This window comes from Apteryx mantelli, chromosome 3 (genome assembly GCF_036417845.1).
Source record: "Apteryx mantelli isolate bAptMan1 chromosome 3, bAptMan1.hap1, whole genome shotgun sequence".
Classification (NCBI taxonomy): domain Eukaryota; kingdom Metazoa; phylum Chordata; class Aves; order Apterygiformes; family Apterygidae; genus Apteryx; species Apteryx mantelli.
In genome coordinates, this window is record NC_089980.1 from 117,423,728 (window position 1) to 117,444,358 (window position 20,631).

The following is a 20,631-nucleotide window of genomic DNA, read 5'->3' on the forward strand; positions in this document are numbered from 1 at the left end:
CTGCTCTCACAAAAATCGCATGGTAAAAATCCATGCCTGTTTGTCTGAACATTGCCTTTCATTTCTGCCTTAGGTCTCTTTTGAGAGTAGTAACATAACTGCTACCATGGTAGTTTCCTATTATAAGTAATGGCAACATTGGTATGAACTGGCATTACCACATTCTCTTTAAAACTTGCTTTCTTACTTAGCCTTGCTGTGTTACTGCCTCTGTCTACCTTCCAAACTAATATAGAGTAGCCTCTGGATTCATTATCCACTCACCTCCTGCGCAAGGGATGTATTTTGATAGAGGACTCTTATTCCTGGGGAGGGAGGAATCTTTGTGTCACTGTGGAGATGTGCTGGAGCCTTCATAGCAGGGATTAAGACTCCTAGGACTATTGCAGTAGAACAGCTGAAAAATGTTTGTGTTAATGAGATTTCTGTTTTCTGATTCCTAAATTTTTAATCAGAATTTTCCTAAAAATACAATATTACATAAAATTTAAGAACCTGCTTACAAAATGCAAATGGTAGATGGAATATGTAAGTACAGAAACAAGTATCTTTATGCATAATTTGTATTACCAGCAGTTTTGATTTTTTTGAAGATCAAGTTAAGAATTTGTAGGTTAATAGCTGTTTTCACTTCGGGGATTAATTTGGGGGCTAAACCAAACCAAAATAAAAGATTTTCTTTTCTTTCTCACCTAAGACAAGGAATATATATTTCAGGTCAGGTGAAACATTGGATTTGAAAAAAAATTATTTTCTATTTCTGTTATGAATGCTTTAACAAAATAAATGAGTAAAATTAATGGGCAGTTAGGCACAAACCATCTTAGCTGTGTTTTTATGCACTACCTCAGAAGTACTTAGGAGTACTAGCATTTTAAATATTCCAGTGGAAGTAAAATAACTCAGAAGGCTGAGAACATGATGGTTTGTGCTTTCACATTGATGGCTGAGTAGGAATTGAACCTATCGTTTTGTATGTTTTAAAGCCAAGATTTAAAAGCTGTAAATATTTATCTTTGCAATTCTGGGGTAACAGAAAGGAGATAAGGGGGATTTTTTTCTTTTTTTTTAATCTTCACTAGGCTTAGAAATCTTACTCCAAGCTGATACTAAGTCAAAACTATCCGTGTTAAATTCGGTTCAGATTTGAAGTGTCAGACTTGAGCCAAGTTATGTTTTCAGCAAGTAATTTATTGGGTAAATAATTCACTGGCTCTGGTAGCAGGAAGAGCTGGGTTTTTTGTTTTTGTTTTGTTTTGTTTTTATCCCTGTTTGGGTTTGGGGGATGGATTTGTTTTGTTTCTTGAAGAGGATTCATGCATTTGTTTGAGCTGGAAGCTAGGAGAGCAACACTGCATTTAGAAAGAGATCATAAAATACAAGAATACAGAACCAGGACAGTTCAGAGAAAGGACAGTACCATTGCATAATACCATTATTTAGGTTGCAAGAGAAACTGAACGTAATACACAAATCACAGAGATGATTAAGCTTTTACTTTTTTTTTTTTTTTTTTTTTAAGTAGAATTCACTCTCCCTTAGTCTCCCCCCCCCCCCCCCCCCCCCCAGTTAAGGTAATGAACCTATAACTAGGACTAAATAAGCAAACCCTTATACAGTATAGTTGTATCTTCTATCAAAGCCTGCTGACTTTTGCCAAATCTAGAAAAAACTTGCATGGAATTAACTTATTTATATTCATTTATTAAGCCATTAAATATATTACTTCTTTCATTTTACAATATAGCTTTTTTTTTTTCCTAAAAAGTTTTGACTTAACTAGATTTCAGGTGTCCTATTACAAATAGAAATATTTCCATGAATTCAAACTCCCATGTTAAGTAATATGCTCTGATCTGATTTCAATCAGTGGAACTACAGAGAAGCACGGAGTTCCACCCACATGTTTACTGCAGATGAGCAGCTAAGTGAATCGTGTAGGAGTACCTTCTCTTAACTACATGTTTTTCAGTATACATGTATTGTTGCCAATGAGAAATGAAACTTTAGCACTTAGTGATCATTCATCATCTAGGCTTGTACTTCTGCCATTTTTTCCTTTTTCTTTTTTCTTTATAAGACAAATGGATGCTGAAGGCTTTTTGGTGTGAATTTTAAGAATCTCAGCCCCTAGCTATTTCTCAGGGTGGTATTTTGTTTTGTTTTTACATTTTGTGGATGTAATTGAGGATAAAATGGAAGCTAAATGGCAATATTTAGAAAAAGATCATGAGGTGCATCTACAAGATGTGCATTTTTTTTTCTTGTTTGAGCCATTTTATTATGACTACTGGATTGAATAGCTGATTTAAGGAAGAAAGGAAAATGCATATCAAAGCCTCCTGAGGAGTCAGCAAAGACTTACTCAAAAGTTATGGTACTACAGTATTTTGTTGAACATGAACTGATTATATCACTTTACAGTACCATGAATAGACTGCAGATTTTCTGACAAAATTTGGCCAGAAAAAAATCAAATTTAGGAATTTCTACAGAATTGGGGCAGCCCTGTGGTCTGGGCACTTCTTGAGATTGGAACACGCAGATCTGGCTGTACTCACAAATCCATAGAGAGTGTCCAAGCTACTGGACTTTTCTGAGGGGAGTGTACTCCCCCCCCCTTTAATCTGAGCAATCATTCATTGGCAAAAGGCTTAAGTGTGGATAAATTACAGTGAGTACCTGAAAACAGCTTCTCATTTATCAAATTCTGGATTCCAAGGGGTGAAAAGAAAACACACTGAGGATAACTTAATACCAAACACTTTATTACTTATGTTTGTTATTTACAGTATTTACATATTGCACGTTAGCTGGAATGTTTTATACATTTATTATATAAAGTAGATTAATGGCAGCTTTAGTGTGTGTACAAAATCCATGCTCCACTGTCCCCAAAAATATGTTTACTTGGAATTATGTTTGTCATGCAATTTGTACTCCTAGGGTACAATGTGACCCCAATGCAAGTCTGTTTTAACCAAACTTTTAAAAAATTGTATAAGCATGAAGGATATCAAGTGACCACAACTACTGTGGAGCAGATCTTTAGCAGTTCTAGATATACAAACAAACATTCCTTAAAACCTCAGAATTAAGCAACAGAACATCAATTTTCTTGGTGAAGTGTTCGTGTTTATGTAATTTTTGGCAGCATTATACATCAGTTGTGGAGTGTGTTTTTTAAGTATGGAGCATTAAGTACTACTGGCAGTTATACTACTGTAAAGAATGTCATTCTGCAAACTGTTGACACCATACAAAATGCATGTTAAAAGAATTATGGGAAGTAGTCTGTCAATCTGCAAAAATAAATCTCTTGTTCACAATGGAATATGTTATAAAGGTAATAAGTTCTATTTCCCTGTTGGTTTCCAAGGCACTTCTCTGGGTTCTTGGTGTTTCTTTTCATGGTAATAACATCTGGTGGATTAAAAGAAAGAAGAAAATTGTCTTTCATCATTTTCATACTCAATACAAGTGTTTAAAATGCATTTATCATATTGAATATAGTAAGTAAATAAAACTGGAGAATTCAGTAATAATTCTGTAAAGATCTAAAAGCACATTCCTGATTTAGTTCAGTTCATATCAGCCTGACTACTAAATTAGTGTTTAGGAGTGGAAATCCTCCTTCTTTGTGGTGTTTCATTTTAGGTAGAAGAGATTTGGAAAACTGGAGTTTTACCAATTCAGCGTGTGTTCGTAGATCAGTTTAGCTTGTTCCTATCACTGCAGCAGTGAGATCAAAGCATGAATAAACATCAAGGATAGTATTAACAGATTGCAAATTTTTGTCTTAACAGCTTGATATCAAGAACAAGCTGATATAATGTCCAGTAATGTAAATCTGTCAAGGTCAGATTTGAAGGATCTAGAAAGGATTCAGTGTTTTGTTGGTCCCATCGGTGAAGAAACTTGGACATAAACAAGAAGCAAATAAAAGCAGCTTTCTGAGATTCAATAATAGAAATCTTACCCATGGGACTTGCAAATAGTGAGGTAACACAAGCTGAGTAGCAGCTGCAGCGGTTGAATTTGCTGCCAGTTCTATTAACTCTACCCAGAACAGTTTCTTGGAATCAAATCAAAGCCATTTTTATGACTGGTATCAAAATCAATGATATGAAATTATAGGCTTCCAGGTCACTTAAACAGGTACTTTCTAATAGTTAAAAAGGTTGATTCAAAAGTGGTTGAGTGGTGAAGGTTACCCCAACGCTTTCCTCCCTACACCTTTTATAAGCCTACTTCTCTGAAAAAATGTAATTAGCTATATATGTGTATGCATGTATTTAGAAGTCCATCCTCTATCTAGTAACTTCTGAGCTTGTTAACCACATTTTCCACCACCGCATTTTCCAGACAGATGAATATCAAATGCTTCAATTCTTAGAAACAAATGAAACTGGGTAAAGATGACAGCCTGTTAATGCCCTAATTGAAAGGAAGAAATGCAGCACAAACTTGATTCTCATTCAACAACAGAAACTGCGCATATGAGAGACAGAGTGTGCTTACAAGACAATAGATTCAAAGGGATCTTGTTTTATGGTAGCATGTGGTATCATACTTTGGTATCATGGATAATGAAAGTCCATGTAGGAGATATAAAGCAGTGGATCCTCTGATTAGGTTATTTTCCAAGCTTAAAACTTTTATATTGTATGTTTGAACACATGTACTTGTCTCTCCCATGATCAGTGCGAATTCTCTGATATTTTGAATTTCTCTGAATTTTCTTCTGCTTAAATGTAATCTGTAATAGAATGATTAAATGCAAAGTCAGCCAGAGTTGATGTAATCCATTGGAAATCAAGCTATTGGTCCATACAAAACTACTTGTTAGTAGTATTCTATTTAAACATATATTTAATTTTCTAATGTTACAGAAAAGCTTAATGTAGCTTAGTTTTGTTCTGGCTTTGCAGATAGGACAAATGCATTTTTTTACTTTTTTCCCTGGAGGAGAAACTGACATAAGTTCTTTCTGTCTTGCTTTTCCATCTAGCTATTTTTTGTGTGTATATCCATACTGTGCTCTAATTAAGCTGAAAAGTGATGTTTATAAACAAATTAATATGCTTTTAATCTGATCACAGTGTGGTACAATTGACAAGTTATACACTGAAAATTTAATAAACAGTTTTTTCATTACTAATGAAAATATACAGCTCACTGAGTTTGAAAAACTGGAAATGGTCATGTTCATGCATATAATGCTCCTTTGTTATTTCATCTGTACTTGCTTTTGTATGGACCTCTGATCAGAAGTTGTGGATCTTAGGATCTCAGTGCTCAGGTAAGTTGCAGTTTCCTAAATCCTCTGCCTTTTCAGAAACTTATGGAAAGGCCCAATGTTGGTAACATTCACAGAATCACAGAATGGCTGAGGTTGGAAGGGACCTCTGGAGATCATCTAGTCCAACCCCCCTGCTCAAGCAGGGTCACCTAGAGCACATTGCACAGGATTGCATCCAGGCGCGTTTTGAATATCGCCAGAGAAGGAGACTCCACAACCTCTCTGGGCAACCTGTTCCAGTGCGCTGTCACCCTCACAGTGAAAAAGTTTTTCCTCATGTTCAGATGGAAGTGTCTGTGTTTCAGTTTGTGCCCATTGCCTCGTGTTCTGTCACTGGGCACCACTGAAAAGAGTCTGGCTCCATCCTCTCGACACCCTCCCTTCAGATACTTGTACACATTGATAAGATCCCCTCTCAGCCTTCTCTTCTCCAGGCTAAACAGGCCCAGCTCTCTCAGCCTTTCCTCATAAGAGAGATGCTCCAGTCCCCTAACCATCTTTGTAGCCCTTCGCTGGACTTGCTCCAGTAGTGCCACATCCCTCTTGTACTGGGGAGCCCAGAACTGGACGCAGTACTCCAGATGTGGCCTCCCCAGGGCTGAGTAGAGGGGGAGAATCACCTCCCTCCACCTGCTGGCAACACTCTTCCTGATGCACCCCAGGATACCATTGGCCTTCTTGGCCACAAGGGCACGTTGCTGCCTCATGCTTAACTTGGTGTCCACCAGCACTCCCGGGTCCTTCTCCGCAGAGCTGCTGCTTTCCAGCAGGTCAGCCCCCAACCTGTACTGGTGCATGGGGTTATTCCTCCCTAGGTGCAGGACCCTGCACTTGCCTTTGTTGAACTTCAGGAGGTTCCTCTCCGCCCACCTCTCCAGCCTGGCCAGGTCTCTCTGAATGGCAGCACAGCCCTCTGGCATATCAGCCACTCCTCCCAGTTTGGTATCGTCAGCAAACTTGCTGAGGGTGCCCTCTGTCCCTTCATGCAGGTCATTGATGAAGAAGTTGAACAAGACTGGACCCAGTACTGACCCCTGGGGGACACCGCTAGCTACAGGCCTCCAACTAGACTCTGTGCCACTGATCACAACCCTCTGAGCTCTGCCATTCAGCCAGTTCTCAATCCACCTCACTGTCTACTCATCTAAACCACACTTCCTGAGCTTGTCTATGAGGATGTTCTGGGAGACAGTGTCAAAAGCCTTGCTGAAGTCAAGGTAGACAACATCCACTGCTCTCCCCTCATCTACCCAGGCAGTCATTCCATCCTAGAAGGCTATCAGATTGGTTAGGCATGATTTCCCCTTAAATCACTTGTGTCCTCTCTACTGCCCTTATTTATGGTCTTTAACAAACACTTAACATGATGGAAAAGGGAGAGCACCAACAGTAGTACCTCTGGTTTTCAACCAGAAATGGTAAAATTTGGATCTGCCGAAAGCCAAAGTACTTATGACAAATGCTGTCAAGGAAGCCAGAATTTCTTCTCCAGATTCTCTGTCATATTGCATAATATCATAACTGTGAACTGTAGGTGAAGACTTTAGGATCCTTGCCCCTGACCTGTTTTTAATCACTGTAAATATGGACAATATAAAGTTTGTTGGGTGTATCTGCATGGAGTGGAACACAGAAAGCATGGAGTAGGAGAACTTTGAAGGAACTGGGAGAAAAATGAAGCTGAAAGACAGAACAAAGGAAGAGTGTAGGGGACCGAATTTTGGCATAGCCATGTGAACACAAGAAGGAAAAGGTGTTACAGAATAAAAAATGTTAGAGATGGTGCTAGTGGCAAGCAGAGAACACTGCATGGAATTGCCCATGAAAAAAAGGACCATGAGTGATGTGATAATAAAGATGCTGCTCTGGCTTTCCTGAACAAGTAAAGGGGCAGTAACTGAGCCCTTGCATTGCTTACATCTTTGGGTGTGGCAAAATGTGAAGCAAATATGCTCTATAAAGGAACATGATGATGGAGCCCAGTTAGGTACGTGTAGGATAAATTAGAAAGTGAATGCCCCAGACATATTGTAAAATGCGTGACTCATCTCTGAAGAATCTTAACTTTTGATCCCATATGTAGGTTTAAATTTGCATTGCACACATATCCCTGACTGAATTATTTTGTGTATCTGCCAACCAAGTGCTTCTTATGAAACCGTGTTTCCATGAGCAGTGGATATCAATCATGGGCTTGCAGAGAGAACCTTGACTTGATGGGAAGACATGAAAGTATCTTAACTAATTTAAATTTTAGCTATTATTATCTCTAAGTTTAATGAGAAATGTTAAAAAATTAATATAACCTGTAGCTGAGTTAGGAACAGAAGGGAGTATATTCTCTTTCAGGGTGCAGTGAAACCTTTTCACAGTCATAAATTAACTCCTATTTTTGAAGATTTGTTTCTGTAGATTTGAGTAGGAAAAACTAAAAGCTGAGTTTAATAACTGTAATCATCTCGCTAAACTGCACTAGTTTGGCAGTGAATGCTCATGTTTGTTTAAGAAGATAACGTGTGCGCATGCACGCACACACAAATCACTTAGGTACTAGGATAGTAATAGATGCCTAATTCCTGTTTCACTATCTTGTTTGATCTTAGCATTGAGTTTCAACATTTTCTGTGTGCTTTAAAGCTATTATAATCCAAAACACATTTTAAGTACAAACCAAACCCAAATCTAGTATTTCTTTTGTTCCAAAATTGATCTCTAAACATGGACAGTTGTCTGTGGATTTTAAAAATACGCAACAGCTAACTATTGGTTTGCCAAGGTATCAAAAGCATTAATTCATCTACAGCCCAGTTGCGAGCCTACAATGAAATTAAGTTTCAGCTTCTGAGCAAAATAGGAATTCTAATTTTGGGGAGATAAAAATGTAGGCATGGAAAATTAAGAATGTTACTATTTTACTAGGCTAGAATATGTGAGTTTGCATATTGGATCAGATCACTGATTGGTCTAGCATATCACCTTAATTGTCAACAACAATAAGTAAGTTGTTAAGTATAAAAATGAATGTTTCTAAATATCTGAATGTAAGATAAAAATAACTACCAATAAAAATCATCTTAAATTTTTAAAAGAAGGTGTATTATTTATTCTGAACCTTACCTCTGTGGATAGATTTTGAAGAAAAAATATGCAGTAAATCTCAAGTATAACCTAATTTTTTTTTCTTTATTTTTTTCAGTATTTAGACTAGAGTTCAGTAGTGTATTTAGCTTGAGCTTAAAAAGCACAGACTCAAGAGTTTTGTTAAATTGAAGCAACACAAATTTATAGTTCGTTATTTTTAAATAACCTATTTCTTAAGCAATAATTTAACACTTAAATGATAAGTAAGAAAAAAAACCACAAATCTTCTGTTTTTTTTTTCCCATGAAAAATCCCTGAATTATATCCTAATTAAGAATTTAGCTTAAAATTGCACAAGTTAAAATAGCAAGTTACAGTATAAGTCTGGAGAAAGTGTAGAAAAAGAATATAAAACATGTCTTAAAGTTTAGAAAGATTTTCTAAAATGTACTTTTGTCTCTATAATTAATATAAACTGAGTCATATAGACTACAAATAGACTACAATTTTAGTTATAACTTATTATAAATAAAGTAATGCACTATATGTCAGCTTCAACTTTTGTGGAGTAATGTCACAAAATTATTTTGTTATCTAAGATTCAGAGTTAGTCTGAGCTTTAGAATTAATACTAACTTGTAGCCTTATGGCAGAGACTGGAAACATCTACATATTGTCAGACTACAGATAAACTATTCTTGCATTAGAAAACTATCTTAAGTAAGAAGCACTGCTTTGAAATCTTGTCTTGCTATGTATAAATGGTTCTATGTTCAAAATTTTGAAATTTCTTGAGAACACTAAGAAAGTCTGAAGTAATGATAATTATCCACTCTGTGGAGAAAAAGGATTGGTAAGTAGAGAAATAGAAAAAGTAACCTATTTATCTACAGTTCAGTCCATGAAATGATATAAACAAACAAAGGCTGCATTATACTTTTCTGTGAGAGATGCTTTACCCACACAAAGTAAACTGATGAGGTGGAAAAGTTTTGTGGAAGAAAGACTCTTAGTTTTATGGGGACACCCATGGATCTCAAGGCATCTGTGGTGGAGAATAGGCGTTCTTTCTATTAATACAGGTCAGTCAGGAGTACTGGTACTATTACTGATTTATTTATGTCTGTGGAAGATAACAGAAGGGAAATGTTACTCCCATTCAAATATGCCTTTTAGTTGAGCAAAGGAGTTGTTAAACAAAATAGGGATGGATTTTTTTTTTTTTTTAAGTAGACTCACAGCTTGAGATTAGAACTACTGTTTACTGTTCCTTCATATTATGAATCTGTGTTTTCATGATAGGATGCGTGAACTTTCTAAGGGAAGGAAGAAAAGAATTCCCTGCTCTGATATATCTGCTTATTAGCATTGGTAATAACACTATTCATCTACCTTTTACAGATTAATATGAAGGATAATAGCTCTTCTGTTCCTTGCTTTCTGGATTTCACAATTGAAAGGTTGAATCCCTAGAATTTCTCCTAGTTAGATCAAATGATTTAGCTATCTGCTAAGTTTTATTTATATTACTGCTATACACAATTGCTTCCATGATTCCATCCCTGAACACACAAAGTATGGATAAAAGATTCCTCTCTGTGGCTGCATGTTTCAGATTAAGGCGTCAAGTAACATCAAGTGAGTGGACCTTAGAAACCACCTGTGTTGAAGCTGGGATAGTTTATTGTATGCTGCCTCCTTTATGTGAAAATGAAAACAAATAGGAAGTCAGAGAGGCAGAAAATACTTAAAAGAATGTTGAGGAGCTTAGCGTAAAGTCAGGATGCGGAATTACACCTAATGATTTAGTATGTATCTCTGTCCTTGCCATTAGAAGCCCTTCCTAATGTCTAGCTGAAATCCTCTTTTCCTGCAGATTTAAACACATCACATCTTACTTATCCACACTGATTATAGAGACTGGTTTGTAGCCACTTTTTATGAAATTGAGTAGCTCCATTATGTTTTCCCTCAGTTTTCTTTTCTTTTGACTAAATAATCCCAATTCCTTTTATTTTTTTTTTATAATTTGTGTTTTCTAGATCTTTGATCATCTGTGTTGTTCTCCTTTGAATCAAGAAGCACCCAACTTTCTTCAAGTGTGGTGCCCTTAACTGAATACAGTATTCCAGTGGAGGCATTACCAGCAACAGTGAAGGGATTGTTTCAGGTATCTGTGCTTCTATTTACATATTCCAGTATGTTATTTGCCTTTTTTCCAAGTGTGATGTGGTTGATTTATGCTTAGTTTGTGATCCACTTCAACCCGTACATTTTCTACAGAACTTCTACCTACCTAGCCAATCACAACTTGCCCTATATTACTGCAGTTGATTATTCCTACATGACTCCAGAATTCTGCTCTTTCCCTTAAACTGCATCCTATTTTTAGACTAGTCAACTAATTTTCCAAGATTATTTTCAATTTCAGTATTCAATTCCAATATTGTACTCTCATGGTTGCCTCTCCTACACCTCTGTCATCCATAAGTAGAGTATAATCTCTCCTGTCACCCAAGTTATTGATGATACTGTTGAACAATATCAGACCCATAATGTATCTCTGTGTGACTCTGCTCAAAACATTCTCCCAGTTTGACTGCGAAGCACTAATAACTTGAAATTTTTTTCCAACCATTTTTACATTTATCGTGAATGCATTTCCCTAGCCTGCTTGTGAGAATGCTATCCAAAACAGTGTTGGCACTTTAAAAAATAAACTAAGATGCATAGTATTTATTGCTTTTCCTCACTGACTCTCTCCACAAGATACATTATTTTGTCATAGAGTTAAAACATATTGGTTTGACAGCATTTGTTATGGACAAATCACTATGAGTTATTATCACTTTGTCAGAGGTCACATTTTTGTCTCAGGTAAAGGTTCAGAAGGACAGGATCTAAATTAGTCCTTTTGTGTTTCTATGTGTCAATTCTGTAGAAGTACAGATAGTTTGAAAGTACTTTTTTTGTTTTGGTGCACCCTGAAATTACCAAAGCATTTCCAGGAATTAAAGAGGTGCCTCTAGGTTAAAGAGAAGGATATAACAGATTGATGTAAAAGACAAACACAGTGGAAATCCCAAGAAATCTGAGTAGCACAAAGTTAGTTTATCAATGTTACTAATATATTTTAATTGAATTATTATAAAAGCACCTGCAACTTATCTGCATTTATAAAGCTTTCATGTGTATAGTTATGTATATATTAATTCATATTAAAAGGTACACCATAAATCTACAGCTGCACACATAAAAGGGCTTCCATTGCCAATATGTGCAATTGTATACTGAGTCAACTCAATCAGCTACAGCTGTTGTGCTTTGTTCTATAACAACAAATTCACTATCTGCTAACTACATACTGCTATGAATAATTCACAGCTGATGCGCATGTATTTTTATATAAATGCCTCCAGTAGGGGGTATCCTTTATTTATGGCCAATATTTGCCAGATTAAGACAGTTATGCCAAGTACTCTGAAAGAGGAATACCTTAGCCAAAGCACAATTGTTATTATACTCCCATGAATTTTCATGTTTGAAGTGCAAAATCCACACTTTTACTATGCTGTAGAATACTACTTCCGCTATCAAAAAGCTTACCTTATCCTTCCATGCACACTGGGCTTACTGCCAACCGAGTAAGAAGCCTGGCACATCTTTTATAGTCTGTCATGGAAAAACACCATAGATATAGACATTTTTCAAGTAACCAGTTTTGCTTTTAAAAATCAAAGTTGTTAAAGGTGTGCAAATTATTGTCATAATAAACTTTAATCAACACCTTAGTCTGCAACAGTATAGAAATCTGCTCCTCAGACCTAGAAATTTAGTGTGCATGAGTTACATAACTGAGCCTTGTCTAACTGGTACATACAACTACATGCATGTGATTTGTGCATACTTAATATCTATAGATAAATAACATGAATGTGCGTGGAGGTTGTCCAAGTGCATGTATGTATGAAAATTTATGCATCTGTGCCTGTACTCCAGTGTGGGATCTAAACATGGGACTACAGTATTTCCACATTAGGGGAAGAAAACATACTGCTCACCCATCTGTAAAATTCAGTCCTCAGTGAATAGGTCTAACAACATAATTAAAAAATGATGCAGCTTTCCAATATATTGTCCTCCTGGAAGAACCGATATATTAGATGAATAAGGTCTCTGGTTGATAGAAACAGAACATATATATTCCCTTACACCAATATAGAATGATTTCACCTATTCTTTTGATGCTCTCTGTATAATCACAGGAACATTAAGTCTAGCCCCTAGCTACAGTAAGGAGCCACATCATATAAACTCATTCATAACTGTATCAAGTTTGATCTTAAAACTAGTTAGGTTGTTTTTTCCACAGTATTCCTATTGTTAGTAGTTCTGATGTTAGGCACCTTCAGCTTTTTCATGCATTCGTAATAAGGAGCTGCGTAGTGATGAACAGAACTGATGCAAAGCTACGAAATTAATCAAGAGACGTGGTTTTTTTTTTCTTCTACATGGCAAACTGAGAGCAAATCATGTGAAAGCTGGCCATGAACAGACAGCAGACTAAGTTAGTGTCCATATGTCAATGCTACTATGCTACACAAAGCACTAGAAAGTATGCCCACAAAATACTTTTGTACTAGCTACCACCTTGTTGCAGCATCATGGGCACTTTTTTCTTTGTTGATCTGCCTTTCAATGACTACATAGACTGAATAGGTGAGTATTAACCTAAAATCAGAATATGATCAGAAGTAACATGATACTGCGCATGAAGAATTACAAGAGGCTGTTTATTTCGTGTTCCTAAAAGAAATTTGCTTTAAGAAAATGCTAGCAAGTCTAGCCTAGTGACTGATAACAATTTTTGCTTGGTATCATTTCATTAATGAGTAACTACATCTAATGTTTCCTAGAGATTCAATGTTAACGATCCCTCACAACTTAGATGTGCTATAATTGCCATTTATACAAGTTATGTTCCATTACTCAGAAAACATTATGTTAGTGGGTATTTCACCTGTCAGGAGGAAAAGGCTAATTCAGACTTTCAGGCCACCTAGTCTTTAGCTTCACAGCTGAAGGTACTAGTTAGCGCTGAGTCAAATGATGTTTGTGATGTGACCCTTATGGTAAAGGTAATATGACCATGTGTTTGTCTAAAACAGACTAGTTATTAACAAGTCCATCCTCATAATCAATGTAAACTGAACATGACCTGGTTAGCCATTATCAATAATTCTTCATCAATTGTAAGTAGTCTGGTATCTTTCCAAAATGGTCCTAATCTGAATCCTTACACATAGGAAGAAAGTCTGCAATTCTTAACAAATACACCTTTAAAATATATTGGGCTGAAATATTTATTAATACTTGAAACTTGGAATCTGAAACTCTTGATTCTATTCCCAGCTCTGCTACTGACCCAACTGGTTGACCTTAGTCAAGTAAAATAAAGTGCTCTTCCATTCTAAAAAGGCTTTACTGAAATAGCATCTTCTTACTCAACAGGTCTGCCCTCTGTGTCAATCTGGAGTCATATCTATTGACTGATAAATGTCAATTTCTGATTTTTTTTTAATTCTCTATGCTGCCAACATTGCTGAGATATTGCAATTTGTGTCCATCAGTTGGTTTGTTTACTAAGCCTTAGTGAGTTATACTTATGTATTTCACTGAAGACAAAGGTTGCAAAGATTTACAGGGAAGACCACTGACAAGCTGACTTACCAAAATATAAAATGTCTATAAGATATGTTCTGCATAAGATAATTCATAAGAAGGAATTAGTCCTGTCTGGCTTTCTGATCCTATTTTGAGTCTGCCTAAATATGAGAGGTTTAGGAAAGGAGTTGTATGTTCCTATGCAAAATAAACACCTTTGATTTGAAACCAAACAGACCGATGCATAGGTATCTAGGGAAGCAGTATTTACAGTCATTCTACACAGTGTATTTGCATTGAAGTCATGTTTCCCCTTTACCAACCAGTAATACTATCCCAGCAAACATGCTGTAAAGCCCAGTTAGCACCTTTCAGAGCACTTCAGACTTCACTGCAAGAAACGTAGTCTAGCATAGTATCATGAACCTGGTATTCCATAGAGCTACTATATTTAAAAGTTTTCTGATGTTTTATGAAAGTTAACCTTAGCTTTTGGCACTTACATGCTGGGATGGTGCAGTCCCTTGTATTGTGATAAAGTCGATGAAAGTGTTTACTACATTTTGGGCTGAAGTAGAGAGGACCTGAAACATAAAGAAAAATAATTTATTAATCAGCACAGCTCACAGGAGCTATTGGAAGAACAGTGCAGCCTACAGTTTGTAGATGAAATAATGGATATGAATGTAAAATTAAACATACCTGTTAAATGCTTTAAAAACTTGTCTTTCATCCTCAGATCTCTGGGAACTATTTCTGTTGGACACAAAAAAGAATATTCACAGTGCTACACTGGAGCTATGTTTGCCAAGTATAGTATGAAAGAAAAGGGAATAAACTCTGATGAGCAATCAACACTGTTACATCTTGACAGACACACAAAGATCAAAACTCATTTGTGTACAATGGACCAAACTGAAAGCTTTGGTTTTGCATATGAAGCCACTGTAGAAAGTACTGCAGAGCACTGTGATGATGAAACATACAACATCTGTTAGGTGTGCAGTCATTAATGCTGTTGACAACTAACAGTCAGATTTTAGTTCTTTATGGTTTGCATTATCACCTAATCTAAATTTAAATTCTTTAAGAAAATTTAGCTCACAGTTGCTCGGAAATGGCATATTCCACCAACAGTAAAGATCCAAAGATGTATTTAAATTTGGTTTCCTGGCTTCTCTTCTGATTCTCTTACGCAAATCTATCCACTATTTTGTCAGAAGTGTGTTTGTACAAGTACTATCTGGCTGTAATCATGAAACTGGATTGATCTACTTACAGGAATCTTTCTTTTTCCACTAGCAGTAAATAAAATTCACAGGAAATGATCCCAAGCAAATTGCTCTCTTCTGGCTCCCTATGTTTGTGGTTTACCGCCTTGTGTTTTATGTTCAGCAGATGGCAAAATGAAACTGGTTTACTGAAATCCATTTTAGCCCTAACCTTTGCTTGTGTCTTCCTGATTTACAGCTATCTCTGATTGCTCTCCATTACAAACTCTATGCTGATAGTTTAGTGATGATTGTGTATGATACACTACATGGTGCTTTATTTATTTGACCATAAATGCCTGAGAAGCCTTTTTCATTCCCCTGGCACCTCTTATCAGATATAAAGCAGAGGACATTTCCATCCAGATCTGACTGACTTGTGAGGTTAGACAGTTCTCGAAAGTCATTCTTCATTTACTTGTAACTTTAGTGAGTGTAAATAAAATTGACCTTATTGTATTTGACCTAATTAACGCACATGTTTCACTCAGGCATTTCCCATGGGACAGACTCACTGGGAAAGTGATACCTAAACTGAAATGAAGGTATCTAAGCAGTAGAGTCCTCTGAAAAGGAACCTTTTCAGAATTACTGGTAATAATTCTATTATAACAACAGCATGAAAAATCCTGTTTAGGAGTCAATGACAGCAGTACCAACTACTTTGCTCTCAAGTGGTTTTATATTCACATAAACAAACATATCCTCAAAACCCAGATGTTTCACACCAACATACAGGTGTCAGATAGCCAACTCTGCCCAAATTCCAAGTTAAGGCTTAAGAATTGTATAGGTTAAAGTTCACTGCCAGTCTGGCCTCTTAACTTTTTGACGTTTATCAAACAAAATGTTCCCAGTGTGCTGATCTTAAGTAGAGCCAAACTGTCTTCCTTCATATATTCATTAATCATCCAGGTGGGAAAGTAACATTTTAGTAACAATCACCAACAACTGCTGATCGTTGTGATTCTTGAATATGAGTGAGAATGAAGAAAAGGCAGAAGGAAGCTTTATGAGATCAATAAATGGACACATAAATAGCAAAATAGCAGAGTGAAAGCCAGTTTGGAAAAAAATTAATAGACATCTGCTGGAAAATATTCAGAAAGTCATTTCCAGTAGGAGGTGTAAGCTGAGCAGCAGTAATGCTGACGGGGTTTGTGAGTGACACTGAATAGTAAATTAGACGTGGCAGCGGAGAAGCCAAATCAACTTTCAGATGGATACACAGAAGTACATCATGAAACAGCTTTAACTATCCTTCATCATGGAGCTTGGTATGACTGTTTCTGGACTGCTCTATACAATTTTGAATGTCATCTTACAAAAAAATCTGGACTTTCACTGGAGATTAGATAAAAGCAATTCAAATGAGTAGAATGATGACTGAAGGAATGATTCAAAATATTTGTGGCTTGTAGAGTGACACTGGAGTACTCTGTTCCAGCTCCCCAGTATTTCAAGGATGCTAGCACCAGAGTACGAAAAGGACTAATAAGTAGGGGTGAAAAGTTTAGTAAGGCTGAACTGCAGGAAAGACTTCTAAATGTGAACATTATAAGGGCACAGCATAGTCCTGCAGAGGAATTATTTGGTAGGGTCATTTCCAGGAAAGACTTAAAACAGGCACATTTAAAAAAAGGTAAGCTTCCAGGAGGAAGAACCTTTTTATCCCTGATTTCTCTGATCTCAACCCATTTCACTGCTTTCCTGTATTAATATTGTACATTCAAAGCCAACACACAAGAGGTCTGACTTTCAGTTGAGTATATTGTCCAGAGAATAAGAGTCTCTGAAGCATGAATGGAGTTCTTCTATTCTGAAGTTGCAGTCCGTATGAGTTTCTGATAACCAGAGGGAATTGCAGATATTTTGAGTGATGAATTTTTGATACAAAACTAGCAATCTGATGTGATTTCTGATTCCCCAAGGCAGTATAGAAAGGTCCCCTAAGTCATGGATTGCAACTTACCAACTCTCTGCTCATCCTGGTATCCCCCATAGTCCGCCACTTCCCTTCGATCTAAGGTGTAGTCGTTTTTGGAGAAGTACTGCACCCCACTGTCCTTCTCCAGGTGGTACCTTTTCAGTTCCTGAATGATCTCCATGATCAGATTTAAGAGACTCTGCCTGTCCTTCAAATCTGTGGAGTCAGTTTTCTCTTTGCAATATCCTGCTGAGAGCATTAGGAGCACCAGCCCCAGCAACCCAGGAGACCTCAGTCCACTCATTGCAATCTGACCTGAAGGGTGAACGACAAGATGAAAAGGAAGGATCTGCTGCTGTGGGAGGCCTCCTGTTTCTCTGAAAGAGAAAAATTGGGGGTGGGTTGGAGATGGGGAGGCTCCAAGGGGTGAAATCAGGAAGATTACAGAAGAGCACGGAGCCCGCTTTTCAGGTTGCGCCAGGCGGGTGCCCGCGCACCGGCGGGGGCTGACCCGGGCCGGCAGCGCGGCGGGGCGCCGCCGCCGGAGCCGCACCGCGGCCGCCGCGCTCCCGCCGCGCCCGCGGGGGGCGCGCGCAAGGGCGCGCTGCGCAGCCGCGCCGCGGGGCGAGGCGGCTGCCGGGCCGGGCGGCGGGACCCTTCGCTGAGCCGTGGCAGAGCGAGTGGCAGGGCGCGGCGGGCCAGCGGCGCGTACCGCCCCGGCCGCGCAGCGCAGCCGAGGGGCGCGGGCGGGAGGAGGCAACTTCGCGCGAAGTTTTTGCCGGGGAGGCGCCCGGGGCTGCGAGCCGAGCGAGCCACCCTGGCGCTGCGCCCCGCCACGGCCCGGCCCGGCCCGGCCCGGCCGGGGTTTCGCGCGGGACGGCCGCCAGCCGGCTCCCGCTGCCAGGCGGCGCGCTGCCGCGGTTGGGGGCATGGGAGTGACACATCTCGCTCGCTGCTGCCGTCCCTACGCGGCACACTTGGGGTCCTAGTTTTCCCTTCCTTTTTTTTCCCAACTCAGGGAAGGAGCGCGGGCAGCCACAGCCACCTCTGCCCGGAGCAGCACCGGCCGCGAGCCGAGCGGCGCCGCGTCGCTCCCTCCGGCGCGGGCTCTCGCCGCATGCCCGGCTCCGCTCGCCACCTCCCCGCTCCGGCGAGCGCCGGGGGTGGCCAGCCCCGCCCGCGGCCGCCGCGCACCCGGCTGCCCCGCGCGGCGCGGCGCGGCGCTTCGCGTCGCCTCCCCGTCCCCGCGCACGCCCCGTGCCGCGGCTCCGTCGTGCCAACTTCGCCGGGAGCGCGGCGGCGCCCGGCTCCCGCCGCGGGCTGTCACCCGCGTGGCCGGGCCACCCCGCAGCGCCGCCGCTGCGCCGCGGAGCGCGCCACTTCCCCGGGGCGGCCGGGCGGTGTTAGGAGAGGGACAGGGAAAAGGAGCTTGCTGGCTCTTCCCAGCTTTTTTACCTGCCTCTCCGTCCCAGGATCCGATGCGTCTTTCCCGCGGGAGCCGCTCCCGTGGCTCTTCCCGGGCAGCAGCAGCCCGCGAGTGGCGGGGAGTCCAAGTTTGCCCCGGCTGGCCCGCCCCCCTCCCGTCCCTGTGCTCCCGCCGTATCCACAAACTACTCCATCTCCTCCAGCCCCGGCGCAGCCGCTTATATAGGCTATAGGATGGACATGAGACGGCAGATAGTATCGACTTGGGAAGTGGGTGGAAAACAATAAAAGTCCACTTGGCAACCTCGGGAGCGTCGCTACTGCACAGCCCTCCCTTCCCTCCCGCCCCGGTCCCCCCCGTCCCTCCCCTTAGCGCAGCTCTCCCGGGCAGGGCTCAGTCACTCCTTCTCCTCTCTCCGACGTAAGGAGACGGTCCCAAGTGTGTGTGTGGAGTGGGAGGGGGCGGCGGCGGGAAGATGGGAAGGGGGGGGGAGCGCCTAGCCCGCGCCTTTAATTAGAAGCGCGCTGAGAAGCCTCTGAAATATTCATGGGCCTTGGCGCGACTCGCCGTCAGGCGGGTCCCCGGCCCGGGGCCGCAGCCGCCGCGCTCCCTGCCGTCACTCGCCGGGGGCCGCGTCGCGGGGGCGGACGGGGAAGCCGCGTGTTTACCAGGAACTTCGGGTTTGGCTGCGGCGGGGAAGGGGAGGTGTTGGGGCGGGGGCGAGCGGCTGGGGAAGAGGGAGGCTATTTTCTGCTCCTCCCGACCGGGAAGCCCGCAGCGAGGTGGCTGGAGTAGGGTCCGGGGGGGAGAGGCGGGCGTGTCGCCTTTCTCGCTTATTCTTGGCAAGGGCAGTCCCGCGTGGTGAGGAGGCTTCCTGGGCTCTCAGCGCGGCACTGCCTGGAAACGCTCCCAGCAGAGCCGCCTGGGGTGGGGGGAGGAGGAGGAGGAGGGCGAAGGGGGGAGAAGGCAGTGGCGCGGACAGGAGAGCACTGCAGACTCTTGTCAGTCATCAGCTCTGACGGAAAACGGTGACAGCCCGAATTAAGGGGGACTGCCACGGGGGACGTGGGAGAGACGGCGGTGGAGGGAGAAGAGGTGAAAGCCTCCTGGGAACACACAGCATTATGCTTCCCTCTAAGAGAGCCATCCTGCAAGACTGAACACCTCCCGCCCAACCACAGATTTTCAACACAAATACAGTTCCCCTCCATTTCCCGATTAAGCCCCTCAGAACTTCTGGAGCTGAAGTGAAACACGGTGAAACATGATCCAACTGAACTTTTCTATTTACTTTCATTGTGTGTATAAACCTCTCCCTTGGCAGCTAAAAAGACAAATATAAAGTTGGATCGAGCGGTGAGAGTCCTTTCCAAACCCCAAAAGAAGACGGGGTCGGAGCGGGAGGCGAACGGACGAGCGGACGGGACGTGAACTTGCCGGGAAGGAGGCACCCGGCAGATAACGTCCACTCCCACGCAGTGAGATCGGCAACTGGGAAAGCGCTGCCCCTTCTGCCCTGCGCTGGTGGCCGCAGCAGTCAGGTAGAGCGCGGCGGCGTCCTCTCTTCAGGCAGCAGCAACAGTGACCCGCAGTGGCAGCTGGCGAAACTGAGCCCTGGCGAGGCCGAGCCGCGGGAAGCGGCGCGGAGCCAGCACGGGGGCAGCGATCAGTCTGAGCTCCCCGTCGGGGACTCCGCCGGCGGGCGCGAACACCGTGCCGCCGGTGGGCACGGGCGCGGGAGGCGCGCGGAGGCGCCCGTTAACGGCTGCAGCGGGGGCGCGCGGAGGCGACCGTTAACGGCTGCGGCTGTGGAGGGAATCCCCTCCCCCCGACCCGCGCCGTGCCGCCGTCGCCTGTCAGAGCCCTCCGGGCGCGCGGCCCTCCGCGTCCGGCTCCAGAAGTGGCCCGGCCACGTGCGTCTCGAAGGAGCTTCGTCTTCTGCGGGATAAAGAGCGTTACA

At 41.5% G+C, this 20,631-nt stretch overlaps 1 protein-coding gene across 2 annotated transcripts; it reads right to left on the reverse strand.

Annotated features, from left to right (window-relative positions):
* Positions 1 to 2,751: 2,751 nt before the first annotated feature.
* ALKAL2 (ALK and LTK ligand 2) lies at positions 2,752 to 18,797 on the reverse strand. 2 transcript variants are annotated; one of them, XM_013952944.2, is made up of 6 exons: positions 18,701 to 18,797; positions 17,291 to 17,622; positions 14,750 to 14,803; positions 14,551 to 14,631; positions 11,990 to 12,055; positions 2,752 to 3,423 (listed from the first exon to the last, which is right to left on the reverse strand). In XM_013952944.2, the coding sequence occupies exons 2-5, from the start codon at positions 17,547 to 17,549 to the stop codon at positions 11,991 to 11,993; spliced, it is 459 nt and encodes a 152-aa protein (XP_013808398.1). In that variant the 5' UTR covers positions 17,550 to 17,622; positions 18,701 to 18,797; the 3' UTR covers positions 2,752 to 3,423; position 11,990. The 2 variants fall into 2 exon arrangements, with proteins under 2 accessions (XP_013808398.1, XP_013808396.1); XM_013952942.2 differs by having other exon boundaries at positions 17,291 to 17,614; positions 18,701 to 18,717.
* Between the last annotated feature and the right edge of the window lie 1,834 nt (positions 18,798 to 20,631).